The 26,218-nt window shown below is 42.4% G+C and overlaps 3 protein-coding genes across 8 annotated transcripts in view; 2 read left to right on the top strand and 1 right to left on the bottom strand.

The window, feature by feature from the left end:
* Positions 1-26,218, bottom strand: part of LOC127908591 (mucin-16-like) — a 51,203-nt gene that overhangs the window by 15,765 nt on the left and 9,220 nt on the right. The gene's annotated exons all lie outside the window — the stretch shown is intronic.
* Positions 631-24,808, top strand: LOC127908589 (mucin-16-like). 6 transcript variants are annotated; one of them, XM_052467104.1, is made up of 4 exons: positions 631-790; positions 886-944; positions 11,244-12,976; positions 13,144-13,212. In XM_052467104.1, the coding sequence occupies exons 1-3, from the start codon at positions 768-770 to the stop codon at positions 12,809-12,811; spliced, it is 1,650 nt and encodes a 549-aa protein (XP_052323064.1). In that variant the 5' UTR covers positions 631-767; the 3' UTR covers positions 12,812-12,976; positions 13,144-13,212. The 6 variants fall into 6 exon arrangements, with proteins under 6 accessions (XP_052323064.1, XP_052323060.1, XP_052323089.1 ...); XM_052467100.1 differs by lacking the exon at positions 886-944 and adding an exon at positions 11,100-11,158 and having other exon boundaries at positions 633-790; XM_052467129.1 differs by lacking the exons at positions 631-790; positions 886-944; positions 13,144-13,212 and adding exons at positions 10,853-11,004; positions 11,100-11,158; positions 24,619-24,808 and having other exon boundaries at positions 11,244-13,023.
* Positions 22,439-24,336, top strand: LOC127908592 (uncharacterized). Its single transcript, XM_052467171.1, has 3 exons — positions 22,439-22,601; positions 22,697-22,755; positions 22,841-24,336. Exons 1-3 carry the CDS (start codon positions 22,579-22,581, stop codon positions 24,217-24,219), a joined length of 1,461 nt encoding a protein of 486 aa, XP_052323131.1. The 5' UTR covers positions 22,439-22,578; the 3' UTR covers positions 24,220-24,336.

Below are 26,218 nucleotides of genomic sequence, written 5' to 3' on the forward strand. Positions count from 1 at the left end.
TCTGTCAAGAGAATAAATTGTACAAGTTAAATCACGTAAAAGCCAAGAGAGAAATTACACAACATATTTCACAAGCAGCAACTTTTCAGTAGATATGAAACACTTTTTCCCCAAACATTGTAACCAAAATGTATTCCAAAAGCTATATTTAAATGAAGTACTACAGAACCCACAGAGGAGACAACGCAATAGCTGCCAGCTCGCTAACTTAGGCTGCTTTTACACAGGCAGACAAATTCAGATCCTTTTTTTACTCATTTGTCTTTTGACCAATCACATCAGATCTTTTCAAATCAGCTCTTTTTCAGAGAAGATCTGATTTGTCAAAAGACTAATTAGTGAAAAACAAGATCTGCTTGTGTAAACGCTGCCTTACTGCCTTGAGTTGTTGATATATCAGCTGAGTGTATATTTATAGCCTGAACAGCCAGTTGTCATCACTGTTTGATTGATTGATCATGATTGATTGATCATGTTCAATGCATGTCATTGTGGTGTCATAACGTTAGCCCTCTTTGTGTGAATTTCAAAAGTCTTTCCTTAACTCTTCGCGTCCTCTGTCCTCACCTTGGTTGTTTTAAAATCTGTCCTCTCCACAAAGACATACAGCTGAGAATGATCAATCAATAAGCCAGTGATTGGATGGCAACTGCAGGTTCAGGCAATAAATGCACACCACGCTGGTATGTCAACTAAGCATGGCAGTAAGGCACTGAGAGTATTGGAGTATTGCTTTGTCTGGGCTGTTGGTGGTTTAAGGCTTTGATATGGCTTTTGGAATTAGTTTGGGGTAAGATTCTTTGACCAATGTGTTTCAGGTCAACTGCAAGGTTGCTGCTTGTATTTGGAATGCTGATGTGTAATGGCAACTTCTTTTCTTGACAGGATTGTGTTCCTTTGCTCATTGTTTGCAGAACACTCAAGTTTTACATGGGCTCCACGTGGTAAGGCATGAACACAAAATGTTGTCACTTTTGTGAGACCATCCTTCAAGTTTGGCACTGAATCTATAACTTCCCTTCTGTTTAGATGCCCAGAGAGTAAGAGGCTATGGGTTTTCTGGCTCTTCCAGAATGGAAGTTGAGCAGAGGCAAACAGGTGGCAGCTATCCCCAGGATCAATTCAGACCAGCCTCTCACACTTCTGGTTCGGTCCAGAGTGAAGCTACTTACCGCGGGACTGGATACAACACACTCGGAGGCTTTGCTCCAAGCTCCCTCCAGCCAGCCCCAAGGGGCTCTGAATCTATCCCCAGCAGCTTTACCTCCGCCCAGACAAAGGGTAAGAGGACCCGTGCCAAGAATACTGACATTAGACTCTCTGGTTCTATAGCCAGTGGATCCTCTGTCACCCACAACAAGCATCAAACCAAGGCCAGCAGAACCTATGGTCAAAGTGTCACTGACCCCAGTGCATTAAGGCCAGTTTCAAGTTGGGAGGTAAAGAGAATCCAGGCCAACACTCTTCGTACTGTACAGCCTCACTCCGGCAGCTCTGGACTAGTCCAGAATCCTGATGTTGTGTTTAATGTCCAGAGTAGAACTGCCTCTAACCTGAAACCATCTACTCCTAACTATGGCTCTACCCAGAGTGAATTCAAGTTCTCCACCTCCAGACAACCCAACCAAGGCCTTGTCCAGACTCTGAGTAGAGGAGCCCCCAGCCTCTATGGTCAAACTGCCACCCACACCACCTCCCTCACCCACTATGTCCAGGACCTGAAGCAAGGGAGCAGCTTCCCTTCCTGGCTTTCAAGGGACCAATGGAGATCTCTGCCCGGTCAATTTCCACTCCTGACCGTGAAGTTCCCTCAAGTGGTTCTTCACAAACTTCATTTAGACCAGGTCCTCTGAGTTTTGGTTCTACTGAAGGTGGTAGTGCCACAAAAGCTACAAGCCTAGCTTCTCCCAAGATGTCATGCAATACCAGAGCAACTCTGCCAGTAGAAGTGTTTCAACTTCCAATCAATATGCCCAAACCTCTGGCCAGAGAATAGATGGAGCCTCTACCTCAAGTCGCGGCATGCCTACTTCTAGCCTGGCCTCTCGCTCCAGTCTTTTTTCACCCCAGCTCTACAGCTCGTGGAAACTCCTTTGGCGCCTACAAGCCTGGCTCTGACCTTGGTGCAACACCAAGCCAAAGCCTGTTTACCTCTAACCAAGGTGGAAGGGGTTCAACATACAGCCAGAATCTCCTTGCAAAACCTGCCCAAGGGAAGTACGGACAAATGTCTGCTCAGTGGGGAGCTACAGGCCCATCTATGCTGCCAGTAGTGGGCCAGTCTCCAGCCTCTTCAGTTCTACCCAGGCTGCCAGTTCAACATTCATCCAGAATGCTCCTGCCACAGCCCAGAAGCCAAGTGGCTCTAAAGCTGTCCCCAGTCAACGCTATTTGTTCAATGCAGTGAAGTCCAACACTAGCTCTGCCAGACGTCCCACCCAGAGCCTCTTGTCTAGCAGCTATGGCCCTACCCAGAGCAGGACCAGCAGTGCCAGCTCGATCAACCCTCGCCACTTTGCCCTGACCATCATGCACAGCATCCCAGAATTGTACGGCGGATCTACAATCCACCGGCTCAAAGACCTTACTCGGTAGGAGTAGTGCCTCCCCTAGCCACTCAACCCAGCTCTTCAAGTGTCAGCAATCCACAGCCAAACCACTATCTGCCAAGCAGAAAGGCCCTAGCACAACCTAAATTGAGTCCAGAGCTTTAGGGGAGTCCAGAACATGACTAAGTGGGATCTGTAGCCACCAGTTGAGGTGAGATTTCAGTTTCTCTGTATTTTTATGCCATTTGGGCTGTGTAGGTTTACATAGGCAGTTCATTGATCTTTTGCGATTGGCTTAGTCAAAAGATCAGAATTTGGCTGCCTTGGCACCTGTCTTTGCTTTCATGTATGCTTGTTACTAATCTTTTTGTCTTCTAGGTGCTGTGACCTGGAAGTGTTGTCAGGACTTCTCTACTTCAATTGTTTTAAATAAAATGTATTAATACATATTGGTCTTTATCTAAGTGTTTTCAGACAAATGTTTTGAATGCCGCCAAAAGGGATGTCAGTGTTGTGGTAACTAGGTTGCTTGTTCCAGTAGAAGAAATGTTGGCTCTCTGGCATTTGACAGGATCTTTTGCATCACTGGACCTCTGCAATCAATGGGCCTGATGCCCTTAATATTAATGGTGACTCTAATGCACTTGCTTTCTATCTCACTAAACCCTCTGAAAGTTCTCTGAAGTATTTAATTAACAGTTAAAACAAGGTGTTTACATCAAACTGACTTCTCTCACCATAGGAATACATTGCATGCACCCCTAAATTCAACCTGCTGCCTATGTGGGTTATGAATGCCGTATGAACCTGTCTTCAATGACAATCCATCAGGCCACAATGACGTCTACCTGTGTTGATTCTAAGCTTTCTGAATTAACCTCAGACTCTAGGGGCAGTATTTCATTTTTGGATAAAAAGACGTGCCTGTTTTAAGCGCAATATTTTGTCACGAAAAGATGCTTGACTATGCATGGAATTGATAGCTTTGGAAAGAAAACACACTGACGTTTCCAGAACTGCAAAGCTTTTCACTGAGTGCCCTAGAACAAAAGCTTCGGGCAAAACCAAGATGTTTCTGCAACCAGGAAATGAACAGGATTTCTAGGTTACGTTTTGCATTATCTTCTTATATGGCTGTGAATGCGACAGGAATGAGACTACCCTTTCTATCGTTTCCCCAAGGGGTCTGGAGCATTGTGACATATTTGCAGGCATATCATTGGAAGATTGACCATAAGAGACTACATTAAAGAACATATCCGATGTAAACAAATTGAGTGGTCATGTGATAATGAACTAGAATGTATCGGCCTGAACGTTACACTGTCTCCCCAAATGTCTTTTACCCTCATTGGAATGTATAGGCCACCTTCCACCAAAAGTGTGTTTTTTGATCAGTTTAATACCATGCTTAGGGAATGTGATTTTGGGAAAGAGGTCATCTTAATGGGAGATTTTAACATTAATTATGAAGACAAGTGTTGTAGGAAAACCCTCAAACGGATCACTAATACCTTTGACCTTACACAGCTAGTTAAAGGGCCAACCAGGGTGACTTGTTGCTCTAAAACACAGATTGATTTGGTGTTCAGTAATAAACCAGAGAGAGTGACTAAATCATTCAATATGGTTACTGGGCTGTCTGATCATAATCTGACACTTATAGCCAGAAAGCTGTCTAAGAGCAGGTTTAACTCTCTACTGTTAGAAAGCCGGATCAACTCAGAATACCTAAGAGTGAATTAAACTATTTTGAAAAAGCAATTAAGGGAATAAACTGGAATGATCTCTTGTCCTATACAGACGTGGAAGCTGATAGTCAGGTTTTTCTATCCACAATCCAGACTACAATAAATGGCTTCCTAAAGAAAATCAAATCCAAACCTGGCCAACAGAGCACTCTTCTTTGGCTAAATGGAGAAATCTGGAAATTGATGAAAGAACGAGATTATGCTCTAAAAACAGCCCTAAAATCTAAATTAGAGCATGACAGACATAGGTTTACCATGCTGAGAAATAAGGTGATAAAAGAAATCAGACAGGCCAAGGCAAACTTTTTTATTAACATAATTGGTGAAGCAAAGGGAAATTCTAAATTGATATGGGAGAATCTTAAAAAGTTAACATGGAAAGACCATAGTAACACTGCAAAAAGACTATGTCAAGACGCATGTCTTGTATTCAAGATCCTTAATGGCCTGGCTCCCCCTCCACCCAATATTTTTGTTAAACAGAAAACCCAGACATATGGCAGCAGATCCACAAGGTCTGCCATGAGAGGTGACTGTATAGTTCCCTAAGGAAAAGCACCTTTAGTAAATCTGCATTCTCTGTGAGAGCTTCCCATGTCTGGAATACACTGCCATCAGACACACATAACTGCACCACATATCACACTTTCACAAAATGCTTGAAGACATGGCTAAAGGTCAATCAGATTTGTGAACATGGTCCCTAGCTGTGCGTTGCCGCTTTCCATGTTGTCTGTAGCTTGTGAGGTATGGAAACACTTTGTTGCTTTTATGAATTTTGTCTTGCTGCTTTTTGTTCTATGTTGCTCTGTCTGTATGCTATGTCTTGCTTGTCCTATGTTGCTATGTTGCTATGTCTATGGTGCTATTGTCTATATTGTAATTGTTTTTAATAACCTGCCCAGGGACTGCGGTTGAAAATTAGCCGGCTGGCTAAAACCGTCACTTTTACTGAAACGTTGATTAATGTGCACTGTCCCTGTAAAAATAAAATAAACTAAACTAAATTTGCCAAGTGTCCGCACGGTGTCCTGCGTGGAAATTGGTGCGCAAAACTCAGCTGCTGGTATTTTTCCATGGGATTCTGAGAAAAACCATGCTTCCACGAACGGCATATCAATGAAGAGATATTTGACAAAACACCTTGAGGATTGATTCAAACAACGTTTGCCATGTTTCGGTCGATATTATGGAGTTAATTCGGAAAAAAGTTGAAGTGACTGAATTTTCGGTTCGTTTCGGTAGCCAAATGTGTAGTAACAAAACGGAGCGATTTGTCCTACACAAAGAATCTGTCAGGAAAAACTGGACATCTGCTATGTAACTGAGAGTCTCCTCATTGAAACATCTGAAGTTCTTCAAAGGTAAATTATTTTATTTGATTCCTTTGCTGGTTTTTGTGAATATGTTGCGTGCTAAATGCTACGCTAAATGCTAAGCTAGCCATCAACACACTTACACAAATGATTGATTTTCTATGGTTCAAAAGCATATTTTGAAAATCTGAGATGACAGTGTTGTTAAGAAAAGGCTAAGCTTGAGAGCAGGCTTATTTCATTTCATTTGCGATTTTTAGAAATCGTTAACGTTGCTATGGTAATGAGCTTGAGGCCGTAGTCACGATACCGGATCCGGATGGCTCGGCGCAAGAGGTTAACCGTAAGTGATTAAATTCACCCTAAAAGTGTTTTGACATACATAACCTGCAATTATCAAAATCACTGCATTCAACCCTGTGTCGATCAGTCAATTCTAAACATAAAGACTTAAAAGGATTCTGTAAGAGCCTACCCCAATGAGGATATGTGTTCATGTTCAGCTTCCTGTGCCAACCGGAAGTGCCTTAAAATGGTGTCATAGGTCCTGTTTTGAATGGTTAAAAAGGTCAGATCTTTGAAAACTTCATTTGTGGGATTTAGCATCGCTCATGAACTGTAAATCAGTCATTTTCCCCAACAGATGTCAAAGAAAAAAGCTCTCTCACACGCACAAACAGAACACACACACACACACAGCAAGGATGGAGTGACAAAGTGCGGTGCTTAAAGACACACGGAGCCTGCAATGGCATTACAGTAATCTCTCGGCTGTGCCGAGTTCAACGAGAAGCCCCGCTAGACTGTAGGCCCAAAATTAAGCCAGGCCCTAAATTTAATTTGCTTTTGCGTGACAGTGAGAGAACCGTTAGGGTGAGAAGCACAATTCGACCTCAGATACGTTCCTGAGGTCCTCCCGATCTGTGCAAGCCTGACCTTAACCATTAACCTTTAACAGTTAATCAGGGTTTCTTGATCTCACAGATTACAATGACATCTCTCCTTATAGGAAGGAATACATTGCCTGCTCCCCTAAATTCGACCTAGAGCCTATGTGGGTTAATATGGCCTTATGAACCTGTCTTCGATGTCAATCTATCAGGCCACTATGAGGTCTATCTGTGTCGATTCTAAGCTTCCTCGAGAAACAGGAAGTGGTTAAAATCACCCTAAAATGTTTTTCCATACCTAACCTGATGTTTGATAGAAATTGTGCATTCGACCCTGTGTAAATCAGTCAGTTCTTAATGTAAAGACTTAAAAGTCAGGATTCTGTAACAATATACCCCAATGAGGATATGGGTTTACTTTTAGCTTCCTGTGCCAACCGGAAGTGCCATAATTGGTGTCATAGGGGCTGTTTCAAAGTGTTAAAAAAGTCAGATCTTTCCAAAACTTCATATGTGTGATTAGGCAACCCTCATGAACTGTAAATCAGTCATGTCTCCCATAAAATGTCCAATAAAACTCACCCCACCCCCCCACGTTCAGCTGAAACGGTGGCGCAGGGAATGCAAAAATACTTAGAAATATTTAACCTCCACACATTAACAAGTCCAATACCTCAAATGAAAGATAAACACCTTGTTCATCTACCCAGCGTGTCAGATTTTTTAAATGTTTTACGGCGAACACACAGAACATATTTATGTTAGAGCACCACCAAAACAAAGACAAAAGGCAGCCATTTTGTACCACAAAAGATAAAATGACAAAAAGCAGGATAAAAAAAAAAAATCATTCACTAACCTCTTGAAAATCTTCATCAGATGATAGTCATATGACATGTTACACAGTACATGTATGTTTTGTTCGATAATATGCATTTTTTATCCATAAATCTCGGTTTACATTGACGCCATGTTCAGAAAATTCTCAAAAATGTCCGGAGGAATTATAGAAACCTACGCCAGATAACAGAAATACTCATCATAAACTTTGACTAAAGATACATGTTCTACATATAATTAAAAAGATACACTGGTTCTTAATTCAACCGCTGTGTCACATTTTTTTTAACGTTACGGAAAAAGCCTACCATGCAATAATCTGAGACGGCGCTCAGACGTAACAATATTTCTCCGCTATGTTGGAGTCAACAGAAATACAAAATTCCAACATAAATATTCCCTTACCTTTGATGGTCTTCGATCAGAATGTAGTGCAAGGAGCCCTACTTCAACAATAAATCGTTTTGTTTCATAATGTTCAATTCTAGTGTCCATGTATCAGCATCTGCTACCACTTTCAGCTCAGATGCCCAAAAAATGACTTCTGGTCCAGGATAATTTTGCATCAAAACTTCCAAATTACATATTACAGGTCGACGAAACGGGTCAAACTAAGTGCAGAATCAATCTTCAGGATGTTATAAACGTACAAAACTAATGGCATTCCAACCGGGCAATCCTAGTTCATCTCGGGCTGATTGGAACAGACGAAGCACTCCAAACGCATATGCGCTTTCAAGCACATGAATCTTTTGCGACACTGTAGTAATTTCCTTCCCATTAGATCAAAGTTCACAGCAAATGCTCCATTGTACTTTCTACTGAATGAGGACATCTAGTGGAAGACATAGGAAGTGTTTCCAGATCCATAACTTGTTGGGAAGGGAGGGGGCGATGAAGTCAAAGTTGCCCCAACTTTCAGGATTCCAAAACTAGTTTGGAAGATCGCCTGCCCTGTGAGTTCTGTTATACTCACATACATAATTCAAACGGTTTTAGAAGCTTCAGAGTATTATCTATCCAATAATAATGATAATAATATGCATATATTGGCAATTTAGGACAGATTTTGATGCAGTTCTGTAACGACGTTCGTCAGTTGGAGAGTCGGACCGAAATGCAGCTTGGTGGTTACTCATGTTCTTTAATGAAGAATATAGCGATACATGGAATAACTAAATAAAATACAAAACAACAAACGGAATGTGAAAAACCTATCTGGTGAACACTACACAGAGACAGGAACAATCACCCACGAAATACACAGTGAAACCCTGGCTACCTAAATATGGTTCCCAATCAGAGACAACGAGAATCACCTGACTCTGATTGAGAACCGCCTCAGGCAGCCAAACCTATGCTACACCCCTACTCAGCCGCAATCCCAATGCCTACAAAACCCCAATACGTCAACACAATAAACCCATGTCACACCCTGGCCTGAACAAATAATTAAAGAAAACACAAAATACTAAGACCAAGGCGTGACAAGTTCACTATGGGCACGCAATTCATCCAAAGTGGAAATACTGCCCCTATCCATAACAAGTTAGAACCGTCAGACCTAGAGTTCTGAAACTTTAAAAACCTGTTCTACAGCTCAGGTCGATAGTGCGTGGTGAGTTATGTGGCTCTAGAAGTTTCCTTGACCGAGAAACAGCCTCGTACATTTGCAATGACTTCAATTCATTTTGACCATTACGGAAATGACGACATTTAGAAAAGTCCCAGAGTTGCAAGACTGGGTCCATTGAAACCGGCTCGGCCCATAGAGACAGACCCCAACGTTTCTGTCCGATAGCTCATTCAAGGACCCCGTAGCAAGGCATGGAAAAAAGTGGATTTTCAGCACCAATTAAGGTCTTGCTCGGGCACCGAATGACCTATCGAGCCGAAACTTGGGATTCGGGGATGCCTCAACTAGGCCTATACACAATGTCAGAACTGAACCTGCAGCTAGAACATAACTATGTGTTTTACGTTTTTATTATGGTTTGAACAGAAGGCGCTGTGAATTTTGGGCCTGCTCTGAAATATGTGATAGTTGGCTTCTAATCGAGTTGGAAAAAGTGGGTGTGGTGTCAGTTTGTATCAGTTGGGTGTCAGAATGACATCTAATTGACTGATGGAAGGTGACTTGCTGACTGACTTTTGTCCATTTGCAATATGTTTAAACAGTGAGGTACCATCACCAAAATGACGTTCTGAAATCAACACCAACGAGCGATGGAGAGGAACCAGAATCACTGCCCGGCCATCCCGAGTTCATCGGGCCAGTCAATTTTGCATTTCTGCAGTATTTTTAAGCATGACAAATTTGTGATGGTAAATGCACATTGAAACATACTGCAAATGCACAGCCGTGCACCTGGTGATTGGAACGGGTTACCAGGAGCACATTCTTTAAATGGTTTTAAATGCCATTACGGGGTAGCAAGGGGTCCACGGTTGGGTAGGGAGCACCACCCACCCGTGCCTCTGGCCACTTAAATAAACTGACTTAATAAAGGTATCACTAGTGACTTTTAATAACGCCACTTTAATCATGTTTACATATCCTACATTACTCATCTCATATGTATATACTCTATTCTACACCATCTACTGCATCTTGCCTATGACGCACGCCATCGCTCATCCATATTTTTATATGTACATATTCTTATTCATCCCTTTATATTTGTGTGTATTTGTGTGTATAAGGTAGTTGTTTTTGTATAAGGTAGTTGAAATTGTTGGATTACTTACTTAGTTCGATTTTACTGCATAGTCGGAACTAGAAGCACAAGCATTTCGCTACACTCGCATTAACATCTGCTAACAATGTGTATGTGACCAATAACATTTGATTTTAATTTTTGCAAACAATGAACAAAACAAACAAATTCTGTCAAGATAATAAATTGTACAAGTTAAATCACGTAAAAGCCAAGAGAGAAATTACACAACATATTTCACAAGCAGCAACTTTTCAGTAGATATGAAACACTTTTTCCCCAAACATTGTAACCAAAATGTATTCCAAAAGCTATATTTAAATGAAGTACTACAGAACCCACAGAGGAGACAACGCAATAGCTGCCAGCTCACTAACTTAGGCTGCTTTTACACAGGCAGACAAATCCAGATCCTTTTTTTTACTCATTTGTCTTTTGACCAATCACATCAGATCTTTTCAAATCAGCTCTTTTTCAGAGAATATCTGATTTGTCAAAAGACTAATTAGTGAAAAACAAGATCAGAATTGTGCTGCCTGTGTAAACACTGCCTTGAGTTGTTGATATATCAGCTGAGTGTATATTTATAGCCTGAACAGCCAGTTGTCATCACTGTTTGATTGATTGATCATGTTCATCTGCATGTCATTGTGGTGTCATAACGTTAGCCCTCTTTGTGTGAATTTCAAAAGTCTTTCCTTAACTCTTCGCGTCCTCTGTCCTCACCTTGGTTGTTTTAAAATCTGTCCGCTCCACAAAGACATACAGCTGAGAATGATCAATCAATAAGCCAGTGATTGGATGGCAACTGCAGGTTCAGGCAATAAATGCACACCACGCTGGTATGTCAACTAAGCATGGCAGTAAGGCACTGAGAGTATTGCTTTGTCTGGGCTGTTGGTGGTTTAAGGCTTTGATATGGCTTTTGGAATTAGTTTGGGGTAAGATTCTTTGACCAATGTGTTTCAGGTCAACTGCAAAGTTGCTGCTTGTATTTGGACTGCTGATGTGTAATGGCAACTTCTTTTCTTGACAGGATTGTGTTCCTTTGCTCATTGTTTGCAGAACACTCAAGTTTTACATGGGCTCCACGTGGTAAGGCATGAACACAAAATGTTGTCACTTTTGTGAGACCATCCTTCAAGTTTGGCACTGAATCTATAACTTCCCTTCTGTTTAGATGCCCAGAGAGTAAGAGGCTATGGGTTTTCTGGCTCTTCCAGAATGGAAGTTGAGCAGAGGCAAACAGGTGGCAGCTATCCCCAGGATCAATTCAGACCAGCCTCTCACACTTCTGGTTCGGTCCAGAGTGAAGCTACTTACCGCGGGACTGGATACAACACACTCGGAGGCTTTGCTCCAAGCTCCCTCCAGCCAGCCCCAAGGGGCTCTGGATCTATCCCCAGCAGCTTTACCTCCGCCCAGACAAAGGGTAAGAGGACCCGTGCCAAGAATACTGACATTAGACTCTCTGGTTCTATAGCCAGTGGATCCTCTGTCACCCACAACAAGCATCAAACCAAGGCCAGCAGAACCTATGGTCAAAGTGTCACTGACCCCAGTGCATTAAGGCCAGTTTCAAGTTGGGAGGTAAAGAGAATCCAGGCCAACACTCTTCGTACTGTACAGCCTCACTCCGGCAGCTCTGGACTAGTCCAGAATCCTGATGTTGTGTTTAATGTCCAGAGTAGAACTGCCTCTAACCTGAAACCATCTACTCCTAACTATGGCTCTACCCAGAGTGAATTCAAGTTCTCCACCTCCAGACAACCCAACCAAGGCCTTGTCCAGACTCTGAGTAGAGGAGCCCCCAGCCTCTATGGTCAAACTGCCACCCACACCACCTCCCTCACCCACTATGTCCAGGACCTGAAGCAAGGGAGCAGCTTCCCTTCCCTGGCTTTCAAGGGACCAATGGAGATCTCTGCCCGGTCAATTTCCACTCCTGACCGTGAAGTTCCCTCAAGTGGTTCTTCACAAACTTCATTTAGACCAGGTCCTCTGAGTTTTGGTTCTACTGAAGGTGGTAGTGCAACAAAAAGCTACAAACCTAGCTTCTCCCAAGATGTCATGCAATACCAGAGCAACTCTGCCAGTAGAAGTGTTTCAACTTCCAATCAATATGCCCAAACCTCTGGCCAGAGAATAGATGGAGCCTCTACCTCAAGTCGCGGCATGCCTACTTCTAGCCTGGCCTCTCGCTCCAGTCTTTTTCACCCCAGCTCTACAGCTCGTGGAAACTCCTATGGCGCCTACAAGCCTGGCTCTGACCTTGGTGCAACACCAAGCCAAAGCCTGTTTACCTCTAACCAAGGTGGAAGGGGTTCAACATACAGCCAGAATCTCCTTGCAAAACCTGCCCAAGGGAAGTACGGACAAATGTCTGCTCAGTGGGGGAGCTACAGGCCCAGCTATGCTGCCAGTAGTGGGCCAGTCTCCAGCCTCTTCAGTTCTACCCAGGCTGCCAGTTCAACATTCATCCAGAATGCTCCTGCCACAGCCCAGAAGCCAAGTGGCTCTAAAGCTGTCCCCAGTCAACGCTATTTGTTCAATGCAGTGAAGTCCAACACTAGCTCTGCCAGACGTCCCACCCAGAGCCTCTTGTCTAGCAGCTATGGCCCTACCCAGAGCAGGACCAGCAGTGCCAGCTCGATCAACCCTCGCCACTTTGCCCTGACCATCATGCACAGCATCCCAGAATTGTACGGCGGATCTACAATCCACCGGCTCAAAGACTTTACTCGGTAGGAGTAGTGCCTCCCCTAGCCACTCAACCCAGCTCTTCAAGTGTCAGCAAGCCACAGCCAAACCACTATCTGCCAAGCAGAAAGGCCCTAGCACAACCTAAATTGAGTCCAGAGCTTTAGGGGAGTCCAGAACATGACGAAGTGGGATCTGTAGCCACCAGTTGAGGTGCGATTTCAGTTTCTCTGTATTTTTATGCCATTTGGGCTGTGTAGGTTTACATAGTCAGTTCATTGATCTTTTTGCGATTGGATTAGTCAAAAGATCAGAATTTGGCTGCCTTGGCACCTGTCTTTGCTTTCATGTATGCTTGTTACTAATCTTTTGTCTTCTAGGTGCTGTGACCTGGAAGTGTTGTCAGGACTTCTCTACTTCAATTGTTTTAAATAAAATGTATTAATACATATTGGTCTTTATCTAAGTGTTTTCAGACAAATGTTTTGAATGCCGCCAAAAGGGATGTCAGTGTTGTGGTAACTAGGTTGCTTGTTCCAGTAGAAGAAATGTTGGCTCTCTGGCATTTGACAGGATCTTTTGCATCACTGGACCTCTGCAATCAATGAGCCTGAATCAGAGTTTTGGGCCTGATGCCCTTAATATTAATGGTGACTCTAATGCACTTGCTTTCTTTCTCACTAAGCCCTCTGAAAGTTCTCTGAAGTATTTAATTAACAGTTAAAACAAGGTGTTTACATCAAACAGTTTTCACTGACTTCTCTCACCATAGGAATACATTGCATGCACCCCTAAATTCAACCTGCAGCCTATGTGGGTTATGAATGCCGTATGAACCTGTCTTCGATGACAATCCATCAGGCCACAATGACGTCTACCTGTGATTCTAAGCTTTCTGAATTAACCTCAGACTCTAGGGGCAGTATTTCATTTTTGGATAAAAAGACGTGCCCGTTTTAAGCGCAATATTTTGTCACGAAAAGATGCTTGACTATGCATGGAATTGATAGCTTTGGAAAGAAAACACACTGACGTTTCCAGAACTGCAAAGCTTTTCACTAAGTGCCCTAGAACAAAAGCTTCGGGCAAAACCAAGATGTTTCTGCAACCAGGAAATGAACAGGATTTCTGAGGCTACGTTTTGCATTATCTCCTTATATGGCTGTGAATGCGACAGGAATGAGCCTATCGTTTCCCCAAGGGGTCTGGAGCATTGTGATGTATTTGCAGGCATATCTTTGGAAGATTGACCATAAGAGACTACATTAAAGAACATATCCGATGTAAACAAATTGAGTGGTCATGTGATAATGAACTAGAATGTATCGGCCTGAACGTTACACTGTCTCCCCAAATGTCTTTTACCCTCATTGGAATGTATAGGCCACCTTCCACCAAAAGTGTTTTTTGATCAGTTTAATACCATGCTTAGGGAATGTGATTTTGGGAAAGAGGTCATCTTATGAAGACAAGTGTTGTAGGAAAACCCTCAAACGGATCACTAATACCTTTGACCTTACACAGCTAGTTAAAGGGCCAACCAGGGTGACTTGTTGCTCTAAAACACAGATTGATTTGGTGTTCAGTAATAAACCAGAGAGAGTGACTAAATCATTCAATATGGTTACTGGGCTGTCTGATCATAATCTGACACTTATAGCCAGAAAGCTGTCTAAGAGCAGGTTTAACCTCTCTACTGTTAGAAAGCCGGATCAACTCGGAATACCTAAGAGTGAATTAAACTATTTTGAAAAAGCAATTAAGGGAATAAACTGGAATGATCTCTTGTCCTATACAGACGTGGAAGCTGATAGTCAGGTTTTTCTATCCACAATCCAGACTACAATAAATGGCTTCCTAAAGAAAATCAAATCCAAACCTGGCCAAAAGAGCACTCTTCCTTGGCTAAATGGAGAAATCTGGAAATTGATGAAAGAACGAGATTATGCTCTAAAAACAAAAATCTAAATTAGAGCATGACAGACGTAGGTTTACCATGCTGAGAAATAAGGTGATAAAAGAAATCAGACAGGCCAAGGCAAACTTTTTATTAACATAATTGGTGAAGCAAAGGGAAATTCTAAATTGATATGGGAGAATCTAAAAAAGTTAACATGGAAAGACCATAGTAACACTGCAAAAAGACTAGAAATCATGGTGAATAACAATCTAACACAGGGTGCAGTTGAAATAGCAACAGCCTTCAATTCCTACTTTATTGACTCTGTCAGGTTACTGACACAGAACCCCTCCACTGATTTCTTGGGCTCAGTGCTAGTGAATGACACTCAACCTGTCTTCATCATAAGGGAGGTTTCTGAGTCAAAGGTGAACAAGGTGATTAGCTCACTAAAGAACTCTAAAGCCAAAGATGTGTTTGGGATGGACTCTACCTTTCTTAAAAACTACAAAGAGTCACTCATTGGCCCCATTACTAAGGTCACCAACACATCTATTGGTCTCGGTGTGTTTCCAAGGGTATGGAAGTCGGCCATAATAACAGCCATCTTTAAATCAGGCACCCTGCTGGCGTGAGTAACTACAGGCCCATTAGTATACTACCTGTGGTGTCAAAGGTTGTTGAAAAGTGTGTAGCAGAACAACTGATTAACCACCTCAACAACAGCCCCTTCACATTACACTCCATGCAGTTTGGCTTCAGAGCGAAACACTCCACATAAACGGCCAACTGCTTTCTTCTGGAAAATGTGAAGTCCAAGATGGACAAAGGGGGTGCTGTTGGGGCTGTGTTTCTGGACCTAAGGAAGGCTTTTGATACTGTTAACCATGAGATTCTCATCACAAAATTGTCCAAGTTCAACTTTTCCCCTGATGCCTTGAGATGGATGAAATCATACCTTGAAGGCAGAACTCAGTGTGTCAGAGTGAGCAATGAGCTGTCGCCCACTCGTAGCTATGATGTGGGCGTGCCCCAAGGGTCAATACTGGGGCCCCTCCTGTTCAGCCTGTACATTAATGATCTGCCTTCTGTATGTACTGGGTCTGAAGTTCAAATGTATGCAGATGATACAGTGATATATGTGCATGCAAAGAGCAAACAACAAGCTGCACAAGAACTCACTACTGTAATGGTCCAGGTTACAAAGTGGCTCTGTGACTCGTGTTTGCATCTCAATGTGAAAAAACTGTTTGCATGTTCTTCACAAAGAGGGCAACAGATGCTACTGAGCCAGATGTCTATGTGTCAGGGGAGAAGCTCCAGGTGGTATCCGATTTTAATACCTTGGCATCATACTTGATTCCAACCTCTCTTTTAAAAGCATGTGAAAAAGGTAATTCAAATAACTAAATTCAATCTAGCTAATTTCCGATTTATACAAAATTGTTTGACTACAGAGGTAGCAAAACTGTACTTCAAATCTATGATACTCCCCACTTAACATACTGCTTGACTAGTTGGGCCCAAGCTTGCTGTACAACATTAAAACCTATTCAGTCTGTCTACAAACAGGCTCTCAAAGTGCTTGATAGGAAGCCCAATAGCCATCATCATTGTCACATCCTTAGAAAACATGAGCTCTTGAGTTGGGAAAATCTTGTGCAATACACCGACGCATGTCTTGTATTCAAGATCCTTAATGGCCTGGCTCCCCCTCCACTCAATATTTTGTTAAACAGAAAACCCAGACATATGGCAGCAGATCCACAAGGTCTGCCATGAGAGGTGACTGTATAGTTCCCCTAAGGAAAAGCACCTTTAGTAAATCTGCATTCTCTGTGAGAGCTTCCCATGTCTGGAATACACTGCCATCAGACACACATAACTGCACCACATATCACACTTTCACAAAATGCTTGAAGACATGGCTAAAGGTCAATCAGATTTGTGAACATGGTCCCTAGCTGTGCGTTGCCGCTTTCCATGTTGTCTGTTGCTTGTGAGGTATGGAAACACTGTTGCTTTTATGAATTTTGTCTTGCTGCTTTTTGTTCTATGTTGCTCTGTCTGTATGCTATGTCTTGCTTGTCCTATGTTGCTATGTTGCTATGTCTATGGTGCTATTGTCTATATTGTAATTGTTTTTAATAACCTGCCCAGGGACTGCGGTTGAAAATTAGCCGGCTGGCTAAAACCGGCACTTTTACTGAAACGTTGATTAATGTGCACTGTCCCTGTAAAAATAAAATAAACTAAACTAAATTTGCCAAGTGTCCGCACAGTGTCCTGCGTGGAAATTGGTGCGCAAAACTCAGCTGCTGGTATTTTTCCATGGGATTCTGAGAAAAACCATGCTTCCACGAACGGCATATCAATGAAGAGATATTTGACAAAACACCTTGAGGATTGATTCAAACAACGTTTGCCATGTTTCAGTCGATATTATGGAGTTAATTCGGAAAAAAGTTGAAGTGACTGAATTTTCAGTTCGGTTCGGTAGCCAAATGTGTATTAACAAAACGGAGCGATTTGTCCTACACAAAGAATCTGTCAGGAAAAACTGGACATCTGCTATGTAACTGAGAGTCTCCTCATTGAAACATCTGAAGTTCTTCAAAGGTAAATTATTTTATTTGATTCCTTTGCTGGTTTTTGTGAATATGTTGCGTGCTAAATGCTACGCTAAATGCTAAGCTAGCCATCAACACACTTACACAAATGATTGATTTTCTATGGTTCAAAAGCATATTTTGAAAATCTGAGATGACAGTGTTAAGAAAAGGCTAAGCTTGAGAGCAGGCTTATTTCATTTCATTTGCGATTTTTAGAAATCGTTAACGTTGCGTTATGGTAATGAGCTTGAGGCTGTAGTCACGATACCGGATCCGGGATGGCTCGGCGCAAGAGGTTAACCGTAAGTGATTAAATTCACCCTAAAAGTGTTTTGACATACATAACCTGCAATTATCAAAATCACTGCATTCAACCCTGTGTCGATCAGTCAATTCTAAACATAAAGACTTAAAAGGATTCTGTAAGAGCCTACCCCAATGAGGATATGTGTTCATGTTCAGCTTCCTGTGCCAACCGGAAGTGCCTTAAGATGGTGTCATAGGTCCTGTTTTGAATGGTTAAACATGTCAGATCTTTGAAAACTTCATTTGTGGGATTTAGCATCGCTCATGAACTAACTGTAAATCAGTCATTTCCCCCAACAAAGAAAAGCTCTCTCACACGCACAAACAGAACACACACACACACACACAGCAAGGATGGAGTGACAAAGTGCGGTGCTTAAAGACACACAGAGCCTGCAATGGCATTACCGTAATCTCTCGGCTGTGCTGAGTTCAACGAGAAGCCCCGCTAGACTGTAGGCCCAAAATTAAGCCAGGCCCTACATTTAATTTGCTTTTGCGTGACAGTGAGAGAACCGTTAGGGTGAGAAGCACAATTCGACCTCAGGTACGTTCCTGAGGTCCTCCCGATCTGTGCAAGCCTGACCTCAACCGTGTAGCATTAACCTTTAACAGTTAATCAGGGTTTCTTGATCTCACAGATTACAATGACATCTCTCCTTATAGGACTACATTGCCTGCTCCCCTAAATTCGACCTAGAGCCTATGTGGGTTAATATGGCCTTATGAACCTGTCTTCGATGTCAATCTATCAGGCCACTATGAGGTCAACCTGTGTCGATTCTAAGCTTCCTCGAGAAAAAGGAAGTGGTTAAAAAAAGCGTTTTTCCATACCTAACCTGATGTTTGATAGAAATTGTGCATTCAACCCTGTGTAAATCAGTCAGTTCTTAACGTAAAGACTTAAAACTCAGGATTCTGTAACAACATAACCCAATGAGGATATGTGTTTACGTTCAGCTTCCTGTGCCAACCGGAAGTGCCATAATTTGTGTCATATGGGCTGTTTCAAAGGGTTAAAAAAGTCAGATCTTTCCAAAACTTCATATGTGTGATTAGGCAACCCTCATGAACTGTAAATCAGTCATGTCTCCCATAAAATGTCCAATAAAACTCACCCCACCCCCCACGTTCAGCTGAAACGGTGGCGCAGGGAATGCAAAAATACTTAGAAATATTTAACCTCCACACATTAACAAGTCCAATACCTCAAATGAAAGATAAACACCTTGTTCATCTACCCAGAGTGTCAGATTTTTAAATGTTTTACGGCGAACACACAGAACATATTTATGTTAGAGCACCACCAAAACAAAGACAAAAGGCAGCCATTTTGTACCACAAAAGATAAAATGACAAAAAGCAGGATAAAAAAAAAATAATTCACTAACCTCTTGAAAATCTTCATCAGATGATAGTCATATGACATGTTACACAGTACATGTATGTTTTGTTTGATAATATGCATTTTATATCCATAAATCTCGGTTTACATTGACGCCATGTTCAGAAAATTCTCAAAAATGTCCGGAGGAATTATAGAAACCTACGCCAGATAACAGAAATACTCATCATAAACTTTGACTAAAGATACATGTTCTACATATAATTAAAAAGATACACTGGTTCTTAATTCAACCGCTGTGTCACATTTTTTTAACGTTACGGAAAAAGCCTACCATGCAATAATCTGAGACGGCGCTCAGACGTAACAATATTTCTCCGCTATGTTGGAGTCAACAGAAATACAAAATTCCAACATAAATATTCCCTTACCTTTGATGGTCTTCGATCAGAATGTAGTGCAAGGAGCCCTACTTCAACAATAAATCGTTTTGTTTCATAATGTTCAATTCTAGTGTCCATGTATCAGCATCTGCTACCACTTTCAGCTCAGATGCCCAAAAATGACTTCTGGTCCAGGATAATTTTGCATCAAAACTTCCAAATTACATATTACAGGTCGACGAAACGGGTCAAACTAAGTGCAGAATCAATCTTCAGGATGTTATAAACGTACAAAACTAATGGCATTCCAACCGGGCAATCCTAGTTCATCTCGGGCTGATTGGAACAGACGAAGCACTCCAAACGCATATGCGCTTTCAAGCACATGAATCTTTTGCGACACTGTAGTAATTTCCTTTCCATTAGATCAAAGTTCACAGCAAATGCTCCATTGAACTTTCTACTAAATGAGGACATCTAGTGGAAGACATAGGAAGTGTTTCCAGATCCATATCTTGTTGGGAAGGGAGGGGGCAATGAAGTCAAAGTTGCCCCAACTTTCAGGATTCCAAAACTAGTTTGGAAGATCGCCTGCCCTGTGAGTTCTGTTATACTCACATACATAATTCAAACGGTTTTAGAAGCTTCAGAGTGTTATCTATCCAATAATAATGATAATAATATGCATATATTGGCAATTTAGGACAGATTTTGATGCAGTTCTGTAACGACGTTCGTCAGTTGAAGGAGAGTCAGACCGAAATGCAGCTTGGTGGTTACTCATGTTCTTTAATGAAGAATATAGCGATACATGGAATAACTAAATAAAATACAAAACAACAAACGGAACGTGACAAACCTATCTGGTGAACACTACACAGAGACAGGAACAATCACCCACGAAATACACAGTGAAACCCTGGCTACCTAAATATGGTTCCCAATCAGAGACAACGAGAATCACCTGACTCTGATTGAGAACCGCCTCAGGCAGCCAAACCTATGCTACACCCAATCAGCCGCAATCCCAATGCCTACAAAACCCCAATACATCAACACAATAAACCCATGTCACACCCTGGCCTGAACAAATAATTAAAGAAAACACAAAATACTAAGACCAAGGCGTGACAAGTTCACTATGGGCACGCAATTCATCCAAAGTGGAAATACTGCCCCTATCCATAACAAGTTAGAACCGTCAGACCTAGAGTTCTGAAACTTTAAAAACCTGTTCTCCAGCTCAGGTGATAGTGCGTGGTGAGTTATGTGGCTCTAGAAGTTTCCTTGACCGAGAAACAGCCTTGTACATTTGCAATGACTTCAATTCATTTTGACCATTACGGAAATGACGACATTTAGAAAAGTCCCAGAGTTGCAAGACTGGGTCCATTGAAACCGGCTCGGCCCATAGAGACAGACCCCAACGTTTCTGTCCGATAGCTCATTCAAGGACCCGTAGCAAGGCATGGAAAAAGTGGATTTTCAGCACCAATTAAGGTCTTGCTCGGGCACCGAATGACCTATCGAGACGAAACTTGGGATTCGGGGATGCCTCAACTAGGCCTATACACAATGTCAGAACTGAACCTGCAGCTAGAACATAACTATGTGTTTTACGTTTTTATTATGGTTTGAACAGAAGGCGCTGTGAATTTTGGGCCTGCTCTGAAATATGTGATAGTTGGCTTCTAAATGTGGTTTGGTGTCAGTTTGTATCAGTTGGGTGTCAGAATGACATCTAATTGACTGATGGAAGGTGACTTGCTGACTGACTTTTGTCCATTTGCAATATGTTTAAACAGTGAGGTACCATCACCAAAATGACGTTCTGAAATCAACACCAACGAGCGATGGAGAGGAACCAGAATCACTGCCCGGCCATCCCGAGTTCATCGGGCCAGTCAATTTTGCATTTCTGCAGTATTTTTAAGCATGACAAATTTGTGATGGTAAATGCACATTGAAACATACTGCAAATGCACAGCCGTGCACCTGGTGATTGGAACGGGTTACCAGGAGCACATTCTTTAAATGGTTTTAAATGCCATTACGGGGTAGCAAGGGGTCCACGGTTGGGTAGGGAGCACCACCCACCCGTGCCTCTGGCCACTTAAATAAACTGACTTAATAAAGGTATCACTAGTGACTTTTAATAACGCCACTTTAATCATGTTTACATATCCTACATTACTCATCTCATATGTATATACTCTATTCTACACCATCTACTGCATCTTGCCTATGACACACGCCATCGCTCATCCATATTTGTATATGTACATATTCTTATTCATCCCTTTACATTTGTGTGTATTTGTGTGTATAAGGTAGTTGTTTTTGTATAAGGTAGTTGAAATTGTTAGATTACTTACTTAGTTCGATTTTACTGCATAGTCGGAACTAGAAGCACAAGCATTTCGCTACACTCGCATTAACATCTGCTAACAATGTGTATGTGACCAATAACATTTGATTTTAATTTTTGCAAACAATGAACAAAGCAAACAAATTCTGTCAAGAGAATAAATTGTACAAGTTAAATCACGTAAAAGCCAAGAGAGAAATTACACAACATATTTCACAAGCAGCAACTTTTCAGTAGATATGAAACACTTTTTCCCCAAACATTGTAACCAAAATGTATTCCAAAAGCTATATTTAAATGAAGTACTACAGAACCCACAGAGGAGACAACGCCATAGCTGCCAGCTCGCTAACTTAGGCTGCTTTTACACAGGCAGACAAATTCAGATCCTTTTTTTACTCATTTGTCTTTTGACCAATCACATCAGATTTTTTCAAATCAGCTCTTTTTCAGAGCAGATCTGATTTGTCAAAAGATTAATTAGTGAAAAACAAGATCAGAATTGTGCTGCCTGTGTAAACACTGCCTTGAGTTGTTGATATATCAGCTGAGTGTATATTTATAGCCTGAACAGCCAGTTGTCATCACTGTTTGATTGATTGATAATGTTCATCTGCATGTCATTGTGGTGTCATAATGTTAGCCCTCTTTGTGTGAATTTCAAAAGTCTTTCCTTAACTCTTCGCGTCCTCTGTCCTCACCTTGGTTGTTTTAAAATCTGTCCGCTCCACAAAGACATACAGCTGAGAATGATCAATCAATAAGCCAGTGATTGGATGGCAACTGCAGGTTCAGGCAATAAATGCACACCACGCTGGTATGTCAACTAAGCATGGCAGTAAGGCACTGAGAGTATTGGAGTATTGCTTTGTCTGGGCTGTTGGTGGTTTAAGGCTTTGATATGGCTTTTGGAATTAGTTTGGGGTAAGATTCTTTGACCAATGTGTTTCAGGTCAACTGCAAGGTTGCTGCTTGTATTTGGAATGCTGATGTGTAATGGCAACTTCTTTTCTTGACAGGATTGTGTTCCTTTGCTCATTGTTTGCAGAACACTCAAGTTTTACATGGGCTCCACGTGGTAAGGCATGAACACAAAATGTTGTCACTTTTGTGAGACCAACCTTCAAGTTTGGCACTGAATCTATAACTTCCCTTCTGTTTAGATGCCCAGAGATTAAGAGGCTATGGGTTTTCTGGCTCTTCCAGAATGGAAGTTGAGCAGAGGCAAACAGGTGGCAGCTATCCCCAGGATCAATTCAGACCAGCCTCTCACACTTCTGGTTCGGTCCAGAGTGAAGCTACTTACCGCGGGACTGGATACAACACACTCGGAGGCTTTGCTCCAAGCTCCCTCCAGCCAGCCCCAAGGGGCTCTGGATCTATCCCCAGCAGCTTTACCTCCGCCCAGACAAAGGGTAAGAGGACCCGTGCCAAGAATACTGACATTAGACTCTCTGGTTCTATAGCCAGTGGATCCTCTGTCACCCACAACAAGCATCAAACCAAGGCCAGTAGAACCTATGGTCAAAGTGTCACTGACCCCAGTGCATTAAGGCCAGTTTCAAGTTGGGAGGTAAAGAGAATCCAGGCCAACACTCTTCGTACTGTACAGCCTCACTCCGGCAGCTCTGGACTAGTCCAGAATCCTGATGTTGTGTTTAATGTCCAGAGTAGAACTGCCTCTAACCTGAAACCATCTACTCCTAACTATGGCTCTACCCAGAGTGAATTCAAGTTCTCCACCTCCAGACAACCCAACCAAGGCCTTGTCCAGACTCTGAGTAGAGGAGCCCCCAGCCTCTATGGTCAAACTGCCACCCACACCACCTCCCTCACCCACTATGTCCAGGACCTGAAGCAAGGGAGCAGCTTCCCTTCCCTGGCTTTCAAGGGACCAATGGAGATCTCTGCCCGGTCAATTTCCACTCCTGACCGTGAAGTTCCCTCAAGTGGTTCTTCACAAACTTCATTTAGACCAGGTCCTCTGAGTTTTGGTTCTACTGAAGGTGGTAGTGCAACAAAAAGCTACAAACCTAGCTTCTCCCAAGATGTCATGCAATACCAGAGCAACTCTGCCAGTAGAAGTGTTTCAACTTCCAATCAATATGCCCAAACCTCTGGCCAGAGAATAGATGGAGCCTCTACCTCAAGTCGCGGCATGCCTACTTCTAGCCTGGCCTCTCGCTCCAGTCTTTTCACCCCAGCTCTACAGCTCGTGGAAACTCCTATGGCGCCTACAAGCCTGGCTCTGACCTTGGTGCAACACCAAGCCAAAGCCTGTTTACCTCTAACCAAGGTGGAAGGGGTTCAACATACAGCCAGAATCTCCTTGCAAAACCTGCCCAAGGGAAGTACGGACAAATGTCTGCTCAGTGGGGGAGCTACAGGCCCAGCTATGCTGCCAGTAGTGGGCCAGTCTCCAGCCTCTTCAGTTCTACCCAGGCTGCCAGTTCAACATTCATCCAGAATGCTCCTGCCACAGCCCAGAAGCCAAGTGGCTCTAAACCTGTCCCCAGTCAACGCTATTTGTTCAATGCAGTGAAGTCCAACACTAGCTCTGCCAGACGTCCCACCCAGAGCCTCTTGTCTAGCAGCTATGGCCCTACCCAGAGCAGGACCAGCAGTGCCAGCTCGATCAACCCTCGCCACTTTGCCCTGACCATCATGCACAGCATCCCAGAATTGTACGGCGGATCTACAATCCACCGGCTCAAAGACCTTACTCGGTAGGAGTAGTGCCTCCCCTATCCACTCAACCCAGCTCTTCAAGTGTCAGCAAGCCACAGCCAAACCACTATCTGCCAAGCAGAAAGGCCCTAGCACAACCTAAATTGAGTCCAGAGCTTTAGGGAGTCCAGAACATGACGAAGTGGGATCTGTAGCCACCAGTTGAGGTGAGATTTCAGTTTCTCTGTATTTTTATGCCATTTGGGCTGTGTAGGTTTACATAGGCAGTTCATTGATCTTTTTGCGATTGGCTTAGTCAAAAGATCGGAATTTGGCTGCCTTGGCACCTGTCTTTGCTTTCATGTATGCTTGTTACTAATCTTTTTGTCTTCTAGGTTCTGTGACCTGGAAGTGTTGTCAGGACTTCTCTACTTCAATTGTTTTAAATAAAATGTATTAATACATATTGGTCTTTATCTAAGTGTTTTCAGACAAATGTTTTGAATGCCGCCAAAAGGGATGTCAGTGTTGTGGTAACTAGGTTGCTTGTTCCAGTAGAAGAAATGTTGGCTCTCTGGCATTTGACAGGATCTTTTGCATCACTGGACCTCTGCAATCAATGAGCCTGAATCAGAGTTTTGGGCCTGATGCCCTTAATATTAATGGTGACTCTAATGCACTTGCTTTCTATCTCACTAAACCCTCTGAAAGTTCTCTGAAGTATTTAATTAAGCACCGCACTTTGTCACTCCATCCTTGCTGCGTGTATGTGACAGAGCTTTTATTTGACATCTGTTGGGAGAAATGACTGATTTACAGTTCATGAGGGTTGCCTAATAACCAATACGAAGTTTTGAAAAGATCAGACCTTTTCAACCCCTTAAACAGCACCTATGACACTTTTAAGGCACTTCCGGTTTACACAGGAAGCTGAAAGTAAACACATATCCTCCTTGGGGTAGGCACTTATAGAATATTGAGTTTTAATTCTTTATGTTAAGAACTGACTTATTTACAGAGGGTTGAATGAGTAATCACAAATCTCTTATAGCTCGGAAACACGATTCAAAAAGATTCGTCTGAACAAGCTGCAACTGGATCTAACTTAATTAAAAATAAAATAATTCTGGCTGGTTCTTTTTATTAACATCGTAGGTTCATTTACTTTGACCTTTAATCCCATTGAGGCCTGGATGCCATCTTGTTCGGGGCCAACTGCCCATTATGCCAAACCTATGCTCACCAAGTTTCGTCTTAGTCTTTTCCGTTTAGGAGTTAAGGCCACGTCGTGATTGGTGATGTTTTGTACATTTGCAATATGATTCCACTCGCCCTCTTGTGGGATTTACCGGGACAGTGAAAAAATGACAAATTTGGGTGGAGAAAAAATGTTCATTTACTTTTTTGGAGAGGTTTCCATAGGAAGCTGAAAGTTAACACATTAAAGAGCATGTGATTTTTTTCAGCTTTTTGTTAAAAATCGCGCAAAATTTCAACGTCCTGCTACTCATGCCAGGAATACAGTATATGGATGATTAGTATGTGTGGATAGAAAACACAAGTTTCTAAAACTGGTTAAATCATGTCTGTGACTATAACGGAACATGTGTAGCAGGCAAAACCCCAAGGATAACTGTTAAAAAATTGTTTAAAAAATATCCCTCCGCCAGTACCCTGTATTGTCTATGGCAAGGGAAAATAGATCCCGCCCAGTTTACAATGCCTACAGCTTCCACACGATGTCGCCAGTCTTGGCAATTGGGTTGAAGTTAATCCTTGGTGAAATGAGTAGGCACTTCCTGTCATCGGGTACACCGGAGGAAGAGAGAGAATATCGACCAAGATTAAGACTTGCTGCTATTGAATACAGATCG

Source organism: Oncorhynchus keta, chromosome 1 (assembly GCF_023373465.1).
Source record: "Oncorhynchus keta strain PuntledgeMale-10-30-2019 chromosome 1, Oket_V2, whole genome shotgun sequence".
Lineage (NCBI taxonomy): Eukaryota > Metazoa > Chordata > Actinopteri > Salmoniformes > Salmonidae > Oncorhynchus > Oncorhynchus keta.